At 43.2% G+C, this 17,465-nt stretch overlaps 1 protein-coding gene across 1 annotated transcript; it reads right to left on the bottom strand.

Annotated features, from left to right (window-relative positions):
• Window positions 1-237: 237 nt before the first annotated feature.
• LOC126091878 (prostaglandin reductase 1-like) lies at window positions 238-16,769 on the bottom strand. Its single transcript, XM_049907160.1, has 3 exons — window positions 16,567-16,769; window positions 4,929-5,285; window positions 238-916 (listed from the first exon to the last, which is right to left on the bottom strand). The coding sequence occupies exons 1-3, from the start codon at window positions 16,765-16,767 to the stop codon at window positions 464-466; spliced, it is 1,011 nt and encodes a 336-aa protein (XP_049763117.1). The 5' UTR covers window positions 16,768-16,769; the 3' UTR covers window positions 238-463.
• Window positions 16,770-17,465: the final 696 nt, after the last annotated feature.

Below are 17,465 nucleotides of genomic sequence, written 5' to 3'. Positions count from 1 at the left end.
GCTCTACTTCTTCCAGTATCTCGTCTCCTAACTTCCAAACTTTACAGAAGCTCTCCTGCGAACAAATGTCGTACATAGTTTGTAATGACTGGTAATGGCAAGGTACTTGTTCCGATATATTAGATTTATCGTTTGTATTTTATTATAGGTTTCATATTTAGTCAAAACATATGACATACCTTTCAAATTTTTCACATGTTTTCAGTTAAATTAATGAGGCATTTACGCGTTGACAAATAAACTTTATTCAAATCACATACGATAAGAAACTGATAGTACAATTATTACTATTTCTCTAAAACTGCGAATGATTCTGTTTCGAAATTAAAGTATTAGAGACGTAATTTGTAGCGGAATAGTTGAACTAAATCGTGCACTTTACATTTCATGTTCCCCTTATAAAAAGTTCAAGGAAACTGTCTCTGTATTTGCTCTGGTATCCTCATCTACTACAAGAGCATTTTCACAATTTGACAACAGCTTTCCCAAAATTTTCACCTCGCAGCATACCGATGAAGGCTTTTGGAGTGTTGTGGAAGCCGTCGGTCACCGTCTCCCTGTACTTGAGTTTCCCCTCTCGGACCCACTGCATCAGCTGGCTGATGCCCTCGTCCCAGCGGTCGTGCCATCGCGAATAAGCGCAGCCCTCAATCCGCAGCTGATTGGCTAAAAATGAAAACGGCAGAGTGACCAGTTTTTGGATCTCTGATTCGTTGTACTGGGAGATGCCGCCAATACTAGCGATGCGGCCGCGGTAGCGCATGTTGTTGATGATCTTAGTGCTCATGTCTCCTCCCACGTTGTCGAAGTACACGTCGACGCCATCTGGAGCAGCCTGCTTGAGGGCGGTGGACACGTCTGTCGTCTTGTAGTTAAAAGCGTGATGAAAGCCCAGGTCATCTTTCAGCCATTTCACCTGAGAACAAGAGACTTAGGTCACATCAAAACCAGATACTGGATCGACTTATTTGCTCGGTCATTTAGTCTAAAGAATGAATTCTGTCTATAGTATAAAAAAAGTCTGGATATTTCAATAAACGCATTAATCCGTTTCACTTGCGAGGAAACGCTAGTCGCAAAACTAGAAGAACATTCGATAGTTTCAGTGTTGTTTTTTTTTTTTTTTTTTTTTTTTTTTGGGCGGACCAACATATTTGATTGTTCTTTCATTCGAGTTGTGAAGTAGTAAAAGCTTTTATTGTCCACATTAATAAATAGGTAGACATAGCACCTGGATTCTTTCTGACACAAACAAAGGTAAGACAAAAATACGTTCTAGAATTTTGTTTCGGTAAGTATTCAACGGATATGGCACCGCCCGTTCAGAAAGCTTTCTCATCGTTTTCAACTGAACCATGTCATGCTCTTCCCTATGTGTCTATGGCATCTGCAGTATCGTACGAATTTAATCTCCTGTTGTTACAGTTTCTGGATGTTATTCGCTTAATCTGAAGTGTGTTAATATTTGGATTCAGCTGCACTTATGTTAGCAGTTAACAGCGTAGCCTGTCATTTGTGTGACGCGCTGTTTGAAGTAGCTGACTGAACTGAGTGACTGGAGACAGTAACTCTGCCTCCAGAGCATGACTCCATTTGCTGCCAGGGGTGGGAGTGCAGATTTTAGGACACCCCAGTGGATCAGCCCATAGTTCCTCATCACTCGATAGGGTGGGCAGAGTTTTGTGATGGCAGAACATACCCGAATACGTAAGAGACGCTCTCATAAGGCACTTAACTTAGCGCCGACATGTCGAAGAGCTGAGGAAGGAAAGCAACACACAGGCAACGCCAGCTCTATAAAAATGAGAGGAAAAATAGTCTATATCGCGGTGGTTATTTTATTAAAATGACCCGTTTCGGCCTAATCTTAGGCCATTTTCAGACAGCACCATCAGCCGAAGTTGATGATGTCTAGAACAGCCAGTAGACTTTAAGTTGCTGAGCAGTTTCAGCGACTGAGGTCTACTGGCTGTTCTAGATATCATCTAGGTAACAAGATCTTTGTTTCCCAAAAATGGTACCAAAAATTTTGACACCTTCTCCGCCGGCTACTAAGACTCATATCAGCACTACGACAGTACCTTTAATTTGTTCTGTACAAAATGCTGGTGCACCTAGTTTTGTTAATACGACCGGAGAAATGCTGATGATACGTGCACTGATCGCTATAGTCGGTACAAAATCGATCTCTCAGTTTCGCACTGCACATATCCCAGGATTGCTGACGACTAAACTGCGCTAATGTATTGAATCATATTTTTTTTCTTTTCTTTTAATATACATAAGCTAAATGTAAACTGAATGAGCTATAAACCTAAGACAACGCCAAAAGTAAATTAACGAGTTGTTTTGTGGCAAGGATAATGTTTGATACATCGTTAAATATCTGTATGAAACAAAGAAGAAGCTCTAATTTATTAATTAATGTATCTTCACCCTTTCGATTCTGGAAGTGGTAGCGTACGGACGTACGCTTGGATCCGTCGTACTAGCATTGTTAAAAATGTTTTTTTTTAACCGTTCATTAAAAGTATTATGAAAAGTTATTAGAAAATGAATATTTATTCGCACGGTTATAAGTTCAACTCCTATCTATTCATCATTTCACTTGCCACCGAAATGCATCGACATATCACACTCAAGACTAAACACGATAGAACTAATGTGAAGGTAATGACTCAGACTTGATAGACACCTATTGAACTTGGTTTACTTGTACTAAAAATATTGTGCTTCTTGTGTTTAAGAACTTATAGCTAGATCGACAGTTTCAATGGTTGCAGTGATTATTCGGTACCGCACACTACTGCAAGCAGCAGCACGTAATGCGAATTATGTTTATTGATCTCGAATGTAATGATATTCAAGGTCTTTTGATATTGGTATCAGTTAAAGTTCACCCAAGATTGTTCACTGATTCATAAATTACCTTCAAAATTTTCTCAACTATGCTTTCGAACCAATTTTTCCAATTATTCAAGAAATTATTAATCCATTTCCACAGACCTATTCACTGGGTAACCTAGATACCTAACCCACAGGTATATACGAGTATCCGCAACCCAGACATTAAGGTGCTGCTCCAAAGTACCTTACTCACAAGTATATATCCGCAACTCAGGCATTAGAGTGCTATTCCAAAATGTCCAAAAATGACTATACTGTAATAGTGCTAGTTACAGAATACTAATGTAACTTTGTAGTATGTGTCAAATCGATGCTAGAGAGTACAGAAAAACAGCCGTTCGTATGAGAATGTCTGCACAAATAACTAAGAGGACTAACCCTTCATAGAAGGGCGAGAATCAAGTATAGGCGTGGCAAGAGAATAGCATGTATCAGCCCTTCCTACTTCAGCAGTCAGATGTAGATGGTAGCTTGTTTCGCTGTCGAAAATTAGTATGAAAACAACACTTCAACCAGAAGGAACACCAGACACAAATTTCAATCACACTTTTACCAGAAAGAATATGATGGTCAACTGTGGTCCTGAAAAGGACCAAGATGATGTTTCTGGTGTGAAAGGACCAGCTGCCAGAGAAACCTGACGCACAGGGTACGCCCGATTGCAAGTCTTATCTTGGTCGGAAATCATTGCAATCTTCGAGGACGCTCCTTTCATTTACCCCTTTCATGTACCCCAACATCTCTTCAACATCTATACCAACGACCACCCATTGACCCCAGGCACAAGGAGATTCTTATATGCAGATGACCTAGCCCTTGCTACGCAGAGCTCATGCTTTGGAAGAGTGGAAAGAAACCTGACAACAGCACTTAGAACACTGTCAAGCTACTACAATCGGAACCAACTCAGACCAAACCTTTCGAAGACACAAGTGTGTGCCTTCCATTTAAGGAACAGGGAATCTAATCGTGAGCTACATATTGCATGGTCAGGTATCCAACTCCAGCATCATCACGCACCTAAATACTTGGGAGTCACTCTCGATAGAACTCTGACATTCAAAACTCACTGCAAGAACACCAAAATGAAAATCTCCGCTCGAAACAACCTAATTCGCAAACTAGCGGGGACACAGTGGGGATCACATCCAAAAACTATTCGCTGTTCTGCAATGGCACTGTGCTTTTCTACTGCTGAATATGCTTCTCCAGTCTGGTACAGGTCATCTCATGCCAGACAAGTAGACATTGCTCTCAACGAAACCTGCATGTTGATCACAGGTTGCTTAAGACCTACCCCAACTGATAAGCTCTACTGCCTGGCTGGAATAGCGCCACCATGGATACGCAGAGCAGTGGCTGCCAACAAGGAGAGACTGAAAGTGGAATAGGACAGTGCCCATCCACTGCACGGACATAATCCACCGCAGGAACGGCTGAGATCGCGAAAGAGCTTCCTGAGAACATCCGAGAAACTCACCATTTCACCAGAGAAGGCAAGGCTGGAGTTATAGAAGAAGTATACGCCTCACCTGCAGACGCCAGAAGCTGAAGAACTACCACCTGGACACAACGAGAGCTGGCTGGTGTGGAAATCTTTAAACAGATTACGATCAGGAGTTGGACGATCCAGAGACAACCTGAAGAGATGGGGCTTCACAACAGAAGATACGTCCTGTGATTGTGGACAAGAACAAACCACAAGCCACATGCTCCAGTGCCTTTTGTGCCCTACATCCTGCACGAAGATTGATCTCCTGCAAGCCCATCCTAGCACCTTGGAGGTTGCAAAGTACTGGGCACATGTAATATAAATACAATGTGTGTATATGTATGTACATATTTATTGATGTGTATGGCTAGTGTAAATTTGTATGTTTCTGATTCGAGAATAAAACCATAAAGAATCTTTGATAATCTATTGAAAAGACAATTTCAGGACTATTTGTGTGTTGTAATGAGAAATGTTACCTTCTCTATTGAACACGCACATTTTAAGTTGAAAGAATGTTGCTGCGTACCTTGGCGTCAGATCCGGCGAAGCCGATGACAGTGCACCCCTTGATGAGCGCTATCTGTCCCACTATGCTGCCCACAGCCCCCGCTGCGCCGCTGACCACGACCACCTCTCCCGCCTTGGGCTTGAGGACATCCAGCAGCGGAAAGTAGCCGCTGATGCCAGGCATACCGAGCACTCCCAAGGACAGGGATACTGGCAGATCCCCCAGGTCTGGAGCCAGCATGGGCGGCGACATGTGGATGGGGAACTCTGCGTTGGGCCCCACGTCGGCCACGGTGCGGTCGCGCCATCCCCAGTAGCCCACCACGTGGCGACCCACCGGGAAACCAGCAGCCCGGCTCTCCACAATGCGCGCCACCTGTGGATAGGCTTGTGTGTTACACTACCACATTGCTACACTGACTCAAGACAGTTGTATCAGTAACAATTTATTTGACTATTCTTGGAAATATACACTACTGACCATTAAAATTGCTACACCACGACGATGACGTGCTACAGACGCGAAATTTAACCGACTGGAAGAAGATGCTGTGATATGCAAGTGATTAGCTTTTCAGAGAATTCATACAAGGTTGGCGCCGGTGGGGATACCTACAATGTGCTGACATGAGGAAAGTTGCCAACCGATTTCTCATACACAAACAGCAGCTGACCGGCGTTGCCTGTGAAATGTTGTTGTTATTACACGTGTAAGGAGGAGAAATGCGTACCAATACGTTTCCGACTTTGATAAAGGTCGGATTGTAGCCTATCGCGATTGCGGTTTATCGTATCGTGACATTTCTGCTCGCGTTGGTCGAGATCCAATGGAATATGGAATCGGTGGGTTAAGGAGGGTAATACGGAACGCCGTGCTGGATTCCAACGGCCACGTATCACTAGCAGTCGAGATGACAGGCATCTTATCCGCATGGCTGTAATGTATCGTGCACCTACGTTGCGATCCGTGAGTCAACACATGGGGACGTTTGCAAGGCAACAACCATCTGCACGAACAGTTCGATGACGTTTGCAGCAACATGGACTATCAGCTCGGAGACCATGGCTGCGGTTACCCCTGACGCTGCAACACAGACAGGAGCGCCAGCGATCGTGTACTCAACGACGAACCTGGGTGCAGGATTGGCAAAACACTCATTTTTTCGGATGAATCCAGGTTCTGTTTATAGCATCATGATGGTCGCATCCGTGTTTGGCGACATCGCGGTGAACGCACATTGGAAGCGTGTATTCGTCATCGTCATACTGGCGTATTACCCGGCGTGATGGTATGGGGTGTTACTGCTTACACATCTCGGTCACCTCTTGTTCGCATTGGCGGCAGCTTGAACAGTAGACGTTACATTTAAGATGTCTTACGACCCGTGGCTCTACCCTTCATTCGATCCCTGCATAACCCTACATTTCAGCAGGATAATGCACGCCTGCATGTTGCAGGTCCTGTAAGGGCCTTTCTGGATACAGAAAATGTTCGACTGCTGCCCTGGCCAGCACATTGTCCGGATCTCTCACCGATTGAAAACATCTGGTCAATGGTGGCCGAGCAACTGGCTCGTCACAATACGCCAGTCACTACTCTTGATGAACTGTGGTACCGTGTTGAAGCTGCATGGGCTGCTGTACCTGTACACGCCATCCAAGCACTGTTTGACTCAATGCCCAGGCGTATCAAGGCCGTTATTACAGCCAGAGGTGGTTGTTCTGGGTACTGATTTCTCAGGATGTATGCACCCAAATTGCGTGAAAATGTAATCTCACGTCAGTTCTAGTATAATATATTTGTCCAATGAATACCCGTTTATCACCTGCATTTTTGCTTGGTGTAGAAATTTTAATGGCCAGTAGTGTACAAGGAAATGACTCCACTCAGCACCTCTATTGTAACATCTGCCACTTGAATTGTGTGAGCATATCCGTGACATTCCTTTTCTTGATAAGTGACTCTTTGGCGAAATATGCTCTAGCTACAATTTCAAAGACTTTTAATCATAAACGCAAGAGACCATATTCACAAATATTGGTCGAACCTTAAATCTCCTCCAACTTCTATCATGAGGCACATTTTAATTTTTTTCTGCAAATTCACAAACAAATCACCATAGAAAATCCAACACTCTCTGTGTTCTCTATGCCCAATTCTGACACGACATAATCAGGTTCATTACCAAACTCTACATACAGTTTTTTATTTTCCTCAGGCTTTATACCCTTATCCAGGCAAACATAAATTGTTCTATATCAGATAATACTAGATAACCAGGTCAGATTTTATCTCAACTCAGGAGTCACATACTCACACGTCAGATACTTTTTGTAACTGTCTCGATCCGGCACACGGTTTTAATGTGCCAGAAATTTCCATATCAGCGCACACTCCGCTGCAGAGTGAAAAATCTCATTCTGCATACACTTTGTAACTCTTTATCAACTTTAGTTTAGGTTACCCACTTCCCTACCCAACTTCCTATAGCTCAAATGAGGCGAGAAAAGTCCAGTGTACTTTACTGCATCTTATGCTATCTGGAAACAACTAATTCCTGATCACCGCTGTCTGCATTCATAAAATCACCCATGGATTGATTTCAAACAGAATCTTCCTTGAAACTTGCTGCAGCAGTCAGCTGGTTACCCTGTAATGTTCAACATAGTGACAACAGTCAACCAGCGGCCAGAAATGGCTTTGGTAATGTACGTCTGGTAAAATTTTTTGATTGGTTTGAGTGTGTTAAATTTCACATGTTAGATCGTAAGAATACCATCTATTCGCACCGTTTATTTGTGCTTAGGTTATTGTTACATTTGTCACAAACACTCACCATGTTTCCACAGACGATACAGCATTTAAGTACACACAGCACTTAGGAACCATTACTTTCTGTACACAGATTTATGTGTTACGGAAACATGGGTTGTCAGAAAAATTCTCAGTGATGAACCATCAGTGTTATGTTCAATGTATAAAGGTCTCAACTGTCACATTGTTCAACTTTGGTTGTTCTGTCCAGTTTAAAACATTTTCTTATCAGTTCATAGTGTAGTTCCAAATATTAGACAATGCTATACTTCGATTTATTAGACGGAATTATCTGACGCTCACTCAGCCAGTCTTGTAGGGGATGGAAATCAACGCAGATCTGAGGCAGAATAAGTTTTGATGATACGCTTTTCAATGTAAAACACCTGTCCCGTTCGCCGCGATTTGCTGCTAATTTATTTCCTGGATCCTGTTAAGAAAAGACAGTCTTGAACGACGTTCCTCTTATAGACAATACAGCGGTAAAAAACAGAAAAAGAAATTTAGGTTGTTCTCCTTCTATTTGATTATGATCGAGTAAATTTGGTTTTAAAAGCTACACTACGGATAGCAGTGTTTCTTGTCACAAAATGATGTGGACTGTCTTTCAGGGAGACCAGAGGTTGAACGATCGATCTAAGGTGTTGGGGGAAAACTTTTGCTTGTGGATGCTCCACTACTGAGGTTAAGAAAGTCACGCTCTACGGAAACTTTCAAAAAGAAAAAAATGGTTCAAATGGCTCTGAGCACTACGGGACTTAATTTCTAAGGTCATCAGTCCCCTAGAACTTAGAACTACTTAAACCTAACTAACCTAAGGACATCACACACATCCATGCCCGAGGCAGGATTCGAACCTGCGACCGTAGCGGTCACGCGGTTCCAGACTGTAGCGCCTTTAACCGCTTGGCCATTCAAAAAGAACTGAAGGAGTTATATTGTCTGCAAAAACGGGTGGTGAAGAATTTTCCTGAACCTTCCAGAACTAATTCTGGGCTGGTAACAATTTTAAACACTAACGTGTAAACGCTCGTGCGCAAGATTAAATGGATATCTCGAAAATTACGGCCCTAGGCACAATTCTTAAAGTGGGGAATTTGCAAAAGAAATATCGCACTCTGGCTAACGCTCTCTGACTGGAGTAATATATTGGAGATGATTTTGAGCTGATCGCATCTTACACGATATAAATTAAAAGTCTACAACGTAATTTGTAGGGTGCGAACAGAAACAGTGATTAAAATCAGTATTGAGATTTCCTCATAGACAAATTTATGAGATCAGCATAGTAATGAATAATCAAACCCTGTGAAAATTGCCTCTATCCAAATTTATACACTGAAGAGCCAAAGAAACTATTACACCTACCTGCTACCGTGTAGGGTCCCGGCGAGCACGCCGAAGTGCTACGACACTACGTAGCATGGACTCGAAAAATGTGTGTAGTGCTAGAGAGAACTGATACTATGAATCCTGCAGGGCGTCTATAAATACGTAAGAGTACGAGAGGACAGAATCTCTTCTGAACAACACGTTGCAAGGCATCCCGGATACGCTCAAAAATGTTCATTTCTGGGGAGTTTGGTGGTCAGCGGAAGTGTTTAAACTCAGAAGAGTGTTCCTGGAGCCACTCTGTAGTCATTATGGACGTGTGGGATATCGCATTACGGAGGTGTCATCTGTCAGAGACGTATGCAGATGTATCAGGAGTCCCATATCACTTCACCAGCACACGCCCCACACCATTACAGAGCCTCCACCAACTTGAATAGTCCCCTGCTGACATGCAGGGTCATGGATTCATGAGGTTTTCTCCATGTTCTTACACGTCCATCCACTCGATACAATTTGTAGCGAGACACATCCGACCAGACAACAGGTTTCCAGTCATTAACAATCCAGTGTCGGTGTTGACGGGCCCATGTGAGGCGTAAAGCTTGGTGTCCTATAGTTATCGAGGGTTCAAGAGTGGGAGTTTGGCTCCGAAAGCCCATATCGATGATGTTTCGTTGAATGGTTCGCATGTTGACACTTGTTGATGGTCCAGCACCGAATTCTGCAGCAGTTTGCGGAAGGGTTGCACTTCTGTAACGGAGAACGATTCTCTTCAGTCGTCGTTGGTCCTGCTGTTGCAGGATGTTTTTCCGGCCACAGCGACGTCGGAAATTTGATGTTTCACCGGATTCCTGCTATTCAATGTACACTCGTGAAATGATCGTGCGGGAAAAAAACCACTTCATCGTTACTTCGGAGATTCTGTGTCCCATCGCTCGTGCGCCGACTATAACACCACGTCCAAACTCATTTAAATCTTGATAACCTGCCATTGAGCAGCAGTAACTTATCTGACAACTGCACCAGACACTTGTTGCTTATGTAGGCGTTGCCGAAAGCGGCACCTTATTCTGCCTGTTTACATATCTCTGTATTTGAATACGGATGCCTATACCGGTTTCTTTGGGGCTTCAATGTATAATGATCAAATGGAAGGCAGAGACACCTGTATCAGTTAATACTTCGTGTCATCGTAAGACAACTATCATATAACATAATGTTTGAGGAGAACTGTTATTGGAAGTTGGTGATTAAAAATCCAGAAGACCGCACATTTTTTAAGCTCACATATTCATTACCACTGCAAAGAAGATGAGACAGGCGAGCGACCTGGATCTCCTGTTGGAGCTGCCAATTACACTAACTCTACATAAGGCTGCAATGTGCCGAGCTGAGCAATGGAGACGTGCAGACACCTTTTGGGGTCCAGTCACCAACGGAAAAATTACGAAGCTCGGCGATCCAGCTAATAGGATTCGCTCCAACACAGAATCCCTAGAAAACTAGCGCTTTTCACAGCCTCCAATGAAATATAAAATCCTTCCCTACTACCAAAAAGAATTTATTTCAACGCTGCGATCAGACGACACTCTTCCTTACACCAACTGCAAGTTTTCCCACCAATGTCCGTATCCTCATAAGCAGTTTCGAGAAATTCAGAAAGGACCGGTATGAGGCTAGAGCTGGTATCCAGTGTCCTGCGCTCTCTGCAAGGGGCAGATACTATTCTTTTATCCTTCAAAATAAGTCAGAAAAAAAGATAAAATGTTCTTGGTTGTTAGGCCGCGTCATGTTTCCTTCTAAAGTAATCGACGTTTCGACCCCTTTGCTGGGATCATCTTCAGGATGTCCGAAAAATCGACGTTTCGACTCCTCTGCTGGGATCTAGAGTAGTGTTCTAGCAGTAGTGCACACCAGAACATCCCGAAGAAGATCCCAGCAGAGGGGTCGAAACGTCGATTATTTTAGAAGGAAATATGACGCGGCCTAACAACCCAGAAGATTTTATCTTTAGTGACAACGGCCACGAAAGCCTGCTGACTTACATAACTCAGAAAAACATGGAAAAGTCGCCCCTGACTACTGCACGCGGTGCCGCACCTCGCAGCAGTTATTGTGGGAGGGCAATGCTTGCCACTCCCTGTTGGTTCGGGCTGACCGCACTTCCAAGAATCTTACGCCACCCAGACTGCGGCCTCGAACACCTGCCACCGATCTGCTCCTCCAAAGCATTTCCTGTCGCTCCGTCTCGTAGCCTCAGCAGTTTTGCATATATCCCAGACACTCATAATTCATTAAAATAGCCTCTGAGATTAAAGGAAAGAGCTATAATTGCACACGGTACCAACTACCAGTCACCACGTTTAATGATATCAATAACATTTTTCATACCGCATTTCCCAGTTGTCAGGCTCATAAAGATAAATACACTGACGGAAAAACATCGCAACACCTAGAAGGAGTAGTCACATAAACCAATGTTGATAGACGTTTTTCTACATCTGAAAGATGATATCTATTCAAATTTCGCACCAGTCGCATAAGAGCGGCTCTATTACAGCCACTAAGACGATGCAAATTAAATGCATACTGTAAGACAGAGATTTAGGAACAAGATTTTAAATTGTAAGACATTTCCAGGGGCAGATGTGGACTCTGACCACAGTCTATTGGTTATGAACTGTAGATTAAAACTGAAGAAACTGCAAAAAGGTGGGAATTTAAGGAGATGGGACCTGGATAAACTGAAAGAACCAGAGGTTGTAAGAGTTTCAGGGAGAGCATAAGGGAACAATTGACAGGAATGGAGGAAAGAAATACAGTAGAAGAAGAATGGGTAGCTTTGAGGAATGAAATAGTGAAGGCAGCGGAGGATCAAGTAGGTAAAAATACGAGGGCTAGTAGAAATCCTTGGGTAACAGAAGAGATAGTGAATTTAATTGATGAAAGGAGAAAATACAAAAATTCTGTAAGTGAAGCAGGCAAAAAGGAATACAAATGTCTCAAAAATGAGATCGACAGAAAGTGCAAAATGGCTAAGCAGGGATGGCTAGAGGACAAATGTAAGGATGTAGAGGCTTATCTCGCTTGGGGTAAGATAGATACTGCCTATAGGAAAATCAAAGAGACCTTTGGAGAGAAGAGAACCGCTTGCATGAATATCAAGAGTTGAGATGGAAACCCAGTTCTAAGCAAAGAAGGGAAAGCAGAAAGGTGGAAGGAGTATATAAAGGGTCTATAGAAGGGAGAGGTTCTTGAGGACAATATTTTGGAAATGGAAGGGGATGAAGATGAAGATGAAATGGGAGATACGATACTGTGTGAAGAGTTCGACAGAGCACTGAAAGACCTGGAGTAGACAACATTCCATTAGAACTACTGACAGCCTTGGGAGAGCCACCCCTGGCAAAACTCTCTGGTGAGCAAGGTGTATGAGACAGGCGAAATTCCCTCAGACTTCAAGAAGAATACAATAATTCCAATCCCAAAGAAAATAGGTGTTGACAGATGTGAAAATTACCGAACTATCAGTTTAATAAGTCACAACTGCAAAATACTAACACGAATTCTTTACAGACGATTGGAAAAACTGGTAGAAGCCGACCTCCGGGAAGATCAGTTTGGATTCCGTAGAAATGGTGGAAAACGTGAGTCAATACTGACCCTACGACTTATCTAAGAAGAAAGATTATGGAAAGGCAAACCTACGTTTCTAGCATTTGTAGACTTAGAGGAAGCTTTTGACAATGTTGACTGGAATACTCTCTGTCAAATTCTGAAGGTGGCAGGGGTAAAATACAGGGAGCGAAAGGCTGTTTACAATTTGTACAGAAACCAGATGGCAGTTAAAAGAGTCGAGGGACATGAAAGGGAAGCAGTGGTTGGGAAGGGAGTGAGAGAGGGTTGTAGCCTCTCCCCGATGCTATTCAATCTGTATATTGAGCAAGCAGTAAAGGAAACAAAAGAAAAGTTCGGAGTAGGTATTAAAATCCATGGAGAAGAAATAAAAACTTTGAGGTTCGCCGATGACATTGTACTTCTGTCAGAGACAGCAAAGGACTTGGTAGAGCAGTTGAACGGAATGGACAGTGTCTTGAAAGGAGGGTATAAGATGAACATCAACAAAAGCAAAACAAAGATAATGGAATGTAATCGAATTAAGTAGGGTGATGCTGAGGGAATTAGATTAGGAAATGAGACACTTAAAGTAGTAAAAGTGTTTTGCTATTTGGGGAGCAAAATAACTGATGATGGTCGAAGTAGAGAGGATATAAAATGTAGACTGGCAATGGCAACGAAACCGTTTCTGAAGAAGAGAAATTTGTTAACATCGAGTATAGATTTAAGTGTCAGGAAGTCGTTTCTGAAAGTATTTGTATGGAGTGTAGCCATGTATGGAAATGAAACATGGACGATAAATAGTTTAGACAAGAAGAGAATAGAAGCTTTCGAAATGTGGTGCTACAGAAGAATGCTGAAGATTAGATGGGTAGATCACATAACTAATGAGGGGGTATTGAATAGAATTGGGGAGAAGAGGAGTTTGTGGCACAACTTGACCAGAAGAAGGGATCGGTTGGTAGGACATGTTCTGAGGCATCAAGGGATCACCAATTTAGTACTGGAGGGCAGCGTGGAGGGTAAAAATCGTAGAGGGAGACCAAGAGATGAATACACCAAGCAGATTCAGAAGGATGTAAGCTGCAGTAGGTACTGGGAGATGATGAAGCTTGCACAGGATAGAGTAGCATGGAGAGCTGCATCAAACCAGTCTCTGAACAGAAGACCACAACAACAACAACTGTAATGGTCGTCAGCGATGTTACCTCTTACACTGATGTTACTTAAGAATGCGTTTAAGGTGACAAAGACCACTTTATCAACACGTCTCTGACTATGAACGAGGTCGTGTAATAGGTTATGGTAAGCAGGATGTCCCTTCTGTGATACTGCAGAAAGACTTTACAGCAATGTAGCCACTATACATAATTGCTGGAAGCTGTGGTCACGAGTGGGTGCGGTCGCAAGAAGACCGGGCTCTGGATGGACACGAAGCCCTACCGAGAGGGACGAACATCGTGTTCGGCATACGGCAACGTTCTGCATCTGGAGCAGCAATTTGGGCAGCAGTTGGCACCACAGTGACACCAAGAACCGTTACAAATCGGTTACTTCAAGGCAACTTCGAGCCAGACGCCCCGTTGTGTGCGTTTCAATGACCTCAAACCACCGCCATTTGCGACTTCAGTGGCGTCAAGCAAGACCTCACTGGAGGACAGACGGAGGTGTATTGAATTTCCTAATGAAAGCTGGTTCTCCCTCGTTCCAGTGATGGCTGTGTGGTGGTTATAAGTAGCCCAGTTGAAGGTGTGCAACCATTTGTGGTCTGATGTGCGATTTCGTATGATATGCGGAACACTGTCGTTGCTATCCCACGCACCCTGACTGCAAATTTGTACGTCAGCCTGGTGATTCCACCTGTTGCGCTGCCATTCATGAACAGCATTTCACGTTTGCAATGCCTTATTCGCGCTTTTAACCTGCAATTTTGCAATATTCATCACTTAATTAAGTATGTTTCCTGGACAAATGTATTTCTGGTGTTTTACTATTCTACATTAATTATATTCTCATGTTGATACATGTTTTCTGCCAGTACGTATTGTAATTATTAATGAATAGGGCGCGCAAAATACTTGCCGCGTTTTATTATGACCAAACAAACAGCTAAGCCCTATGCGAAACTAGACAATGTTAGATGATGGATCAGATTTTCTTTTACAGCGAGGACGAAGAGTACTTCAGCTCAAAAGATCAATCAACACCTTGTGACAAAATAAATAAATAAATAAAAATAAAACTAGAATGAAACAGCTGAAACACAAATTTGTCCAACTTAACCAGTTGCAAGTGCAACACATACATCAGGAGAGAGTGTTTCGGAGCTAGGTTCGTCATCAACAGTGCAACGTTTCAGACGTTTTGTGTTTGAGTAAAGTTACTAAAAGTTTTGACGCTGAGATAATCTTTGAACAGAAACTCGTAGAAGATTCCAACTTGGTAATTAAGTTTCAAGAACTCAAACGTGTAGTATGATGTTAATTTCATAGGGGAATCATTACTGCTGAATACAGTTTGAATTGTCCTAATATTCTTGTACTGTGATGGTGGACTAAATATGGATGCGTTTTCGTTTTGGAGAATGAAGTGAATTACTCTTTTTCTCCACAATTGATTGTCTCGCCTGGTGTCTTATAACAGCGATATCACAAGGATAAAAGAGACATGTAAAACGAAGTATCCTTCTGAGAACCCACTAAATAAAGATTCAAGGCTGTCGGGTCAGCACTACTGTATTTCATGTCTCTCGCCACATGGACGTCACGTTAGGGTCAGAAAGTACCACTGCGTATATTAACAAAAGTTCTCTGGCTTAAATGTACTTTTCAAGGACTGTTAGTACTGTTTAAAGCAGCAGGAAGAATGATGGGCGTATTATCAAAGCAAATTATTGGTATGTAGCCGCCCTTTTAATAGCCGAAATTTGGATTCTATAATACGAATTGTATATAAAATATTAGTGTGTTGAATTCACACAGTGGACGTTGCATATGGAAACGAAAAGTGCCTCCAAGGAAGAGAGGCCCCTACAAATGCCAGTAAACGATAAGTTTACGATTAAAACAACCACACGATTACAAAGAAGGCAAAGGTAGCAACGAGACATTTATTAGCGCCTTAATAATGTATCAAATTTATTTTTGTTTTTAACGAGAACAACCAGCGGGTTACCGGTAAAACCACAGATGCCAGGCGTTAATGTCAGAAATGAGGATGCTGGCCATTTACAGACAAGTATACACAGATGGATGGTGTTTCGCAGTGTAATCACCACGCAGCAGTAGGAAGGCCTTCATCCATAGTTGAGGAAAGCTAATGCCTTCACAGACTTAAACGACTCTCGACAATTTGTAGAGTAGGGAAAGATGGAGCCACTACAAAGATGCCACCAGAATTTGCGTATCGCCTCATGAAAAGTTAGGCAACGGCCTTGCCGCAGTGGATACACAGGTTCCCGTGAGATCACCGAAGTTAAGCGCTGTCGGGCGTGGCCGGCACTTAGATGGGTGACCATCCCGGCCGCCACCATGCGCTGTTGCCATTTTTCGGGGAGCACTCAGCCTCGTGATGCCAATTGAGGAGCTACTCGACCGAATGGTAGCGCCTCCGGTCAAAGAAAACCATCGTAACGACCGAGAGAGCGGTGTGCTGACCTCACGCCCCACCTATCTGCATGCTCAAGTGAGGATGACACAGCAGTTGGATGGTCCCGATGGACCACTTGTGGCCTGAAGACGGAGTACTCTCTCTCTCTCTCTCTCTCTCTCTCTCTCTGCTCTCAGGAAAAGTTGGTGACGTCATTAAGTGGCGTCACCGTGGTTGCATGTAGATGCAGTTCACCTCACGGGGTCAGATTAGGATCGAAAGCGAATCAGAAATACTTCACCTGGGCGGCTACCATGGTGTCTCCCACTTTGTGCGCTGCCCTGTTCCCCCTCTGGAAGGGGTCGACGCTGAAGTAAACAGCCTCGGCCAGGATCTGTCCATCCTTGACAGGCGGCAGGTCCTCCTCCTCGACGCGGAAGTCCTCGGCTCGAGGCTCTCCCTGGAAGTCTCGGGCGAGTACGATTTTGCGTGCCTTCACCATGCTCGCTGATGTTGATCTGGTGGCTCGTACCCAGCCGCTATTATAGCACTATCGCCGATGGCTTATCGAGCTGTTATCGGTATCTCTATGACGTATGTCTCTCTGATAAGAAGAGTGTCGTGTGCCTCATGACTAAGCAATACGGGGAATTACTGGTATATCTACATCATAAAATCGTTGCACCGTAGTAGAGTTGTTATCAGTGTCTATGTAGTTAACTTCACTTTTACTGTCCTGTACATTCTGATAAACTGACACTTATTGTGTCCAGTCGATAGTTGAACGTCAAGTAAGACAACTTCGCATTAAGAAATACGATTGTACTGTTAAGCTCTCATTTTGATGAGCTCTTGTCTGTAGAAAAAGAAAATTGGATTAGTCCAACAACTGTTCAATTGATTTGCCTGAGTTTTGATGATAATGGAGTGTCCTTTCTCGTGTCTCCTTTCGTTTTCTAAACTTCTTTCATCACCGTCCAAGGGCTTAAGGTCAGCCCCAATCCTGCAAGCACTGACACTCAAGCGGGAGAGTAGATAGAGAGAGAGCAATATGGAACACCTCCACAAGTAGAAGTTGCAATATTTTAGTGACTGTAATGGAGAAAAAGTTAGCAATCTGCTCGTACACCAACTGACAGTGCTAATCAAAACAAGAAACTACCAAATATTGGAATCAAGGTGTTAAGTTCGTGAAACAGC

The sequence above is a fragment of the Schistocerca cancellata genome, chromosome 7, assembly GCF_023864275.1.
Source record: "Schistocerca cancellata isolate TAMUIC-IGC-003103 chromosome 7, iqSchCanc2.1, whole genome shotgun sequence".
NCBI classification, from domain to species: Eukaryota; Metazoa; Arthropoda; class Insecta; order Orthoptera; family Acrididae; genus Schistocerca; species Schistocerca cancellata.
Note: the sequence above shows the minus strand (reverse complement) of the source record. Positions and strands in the feature narration are given on the sequence as shown.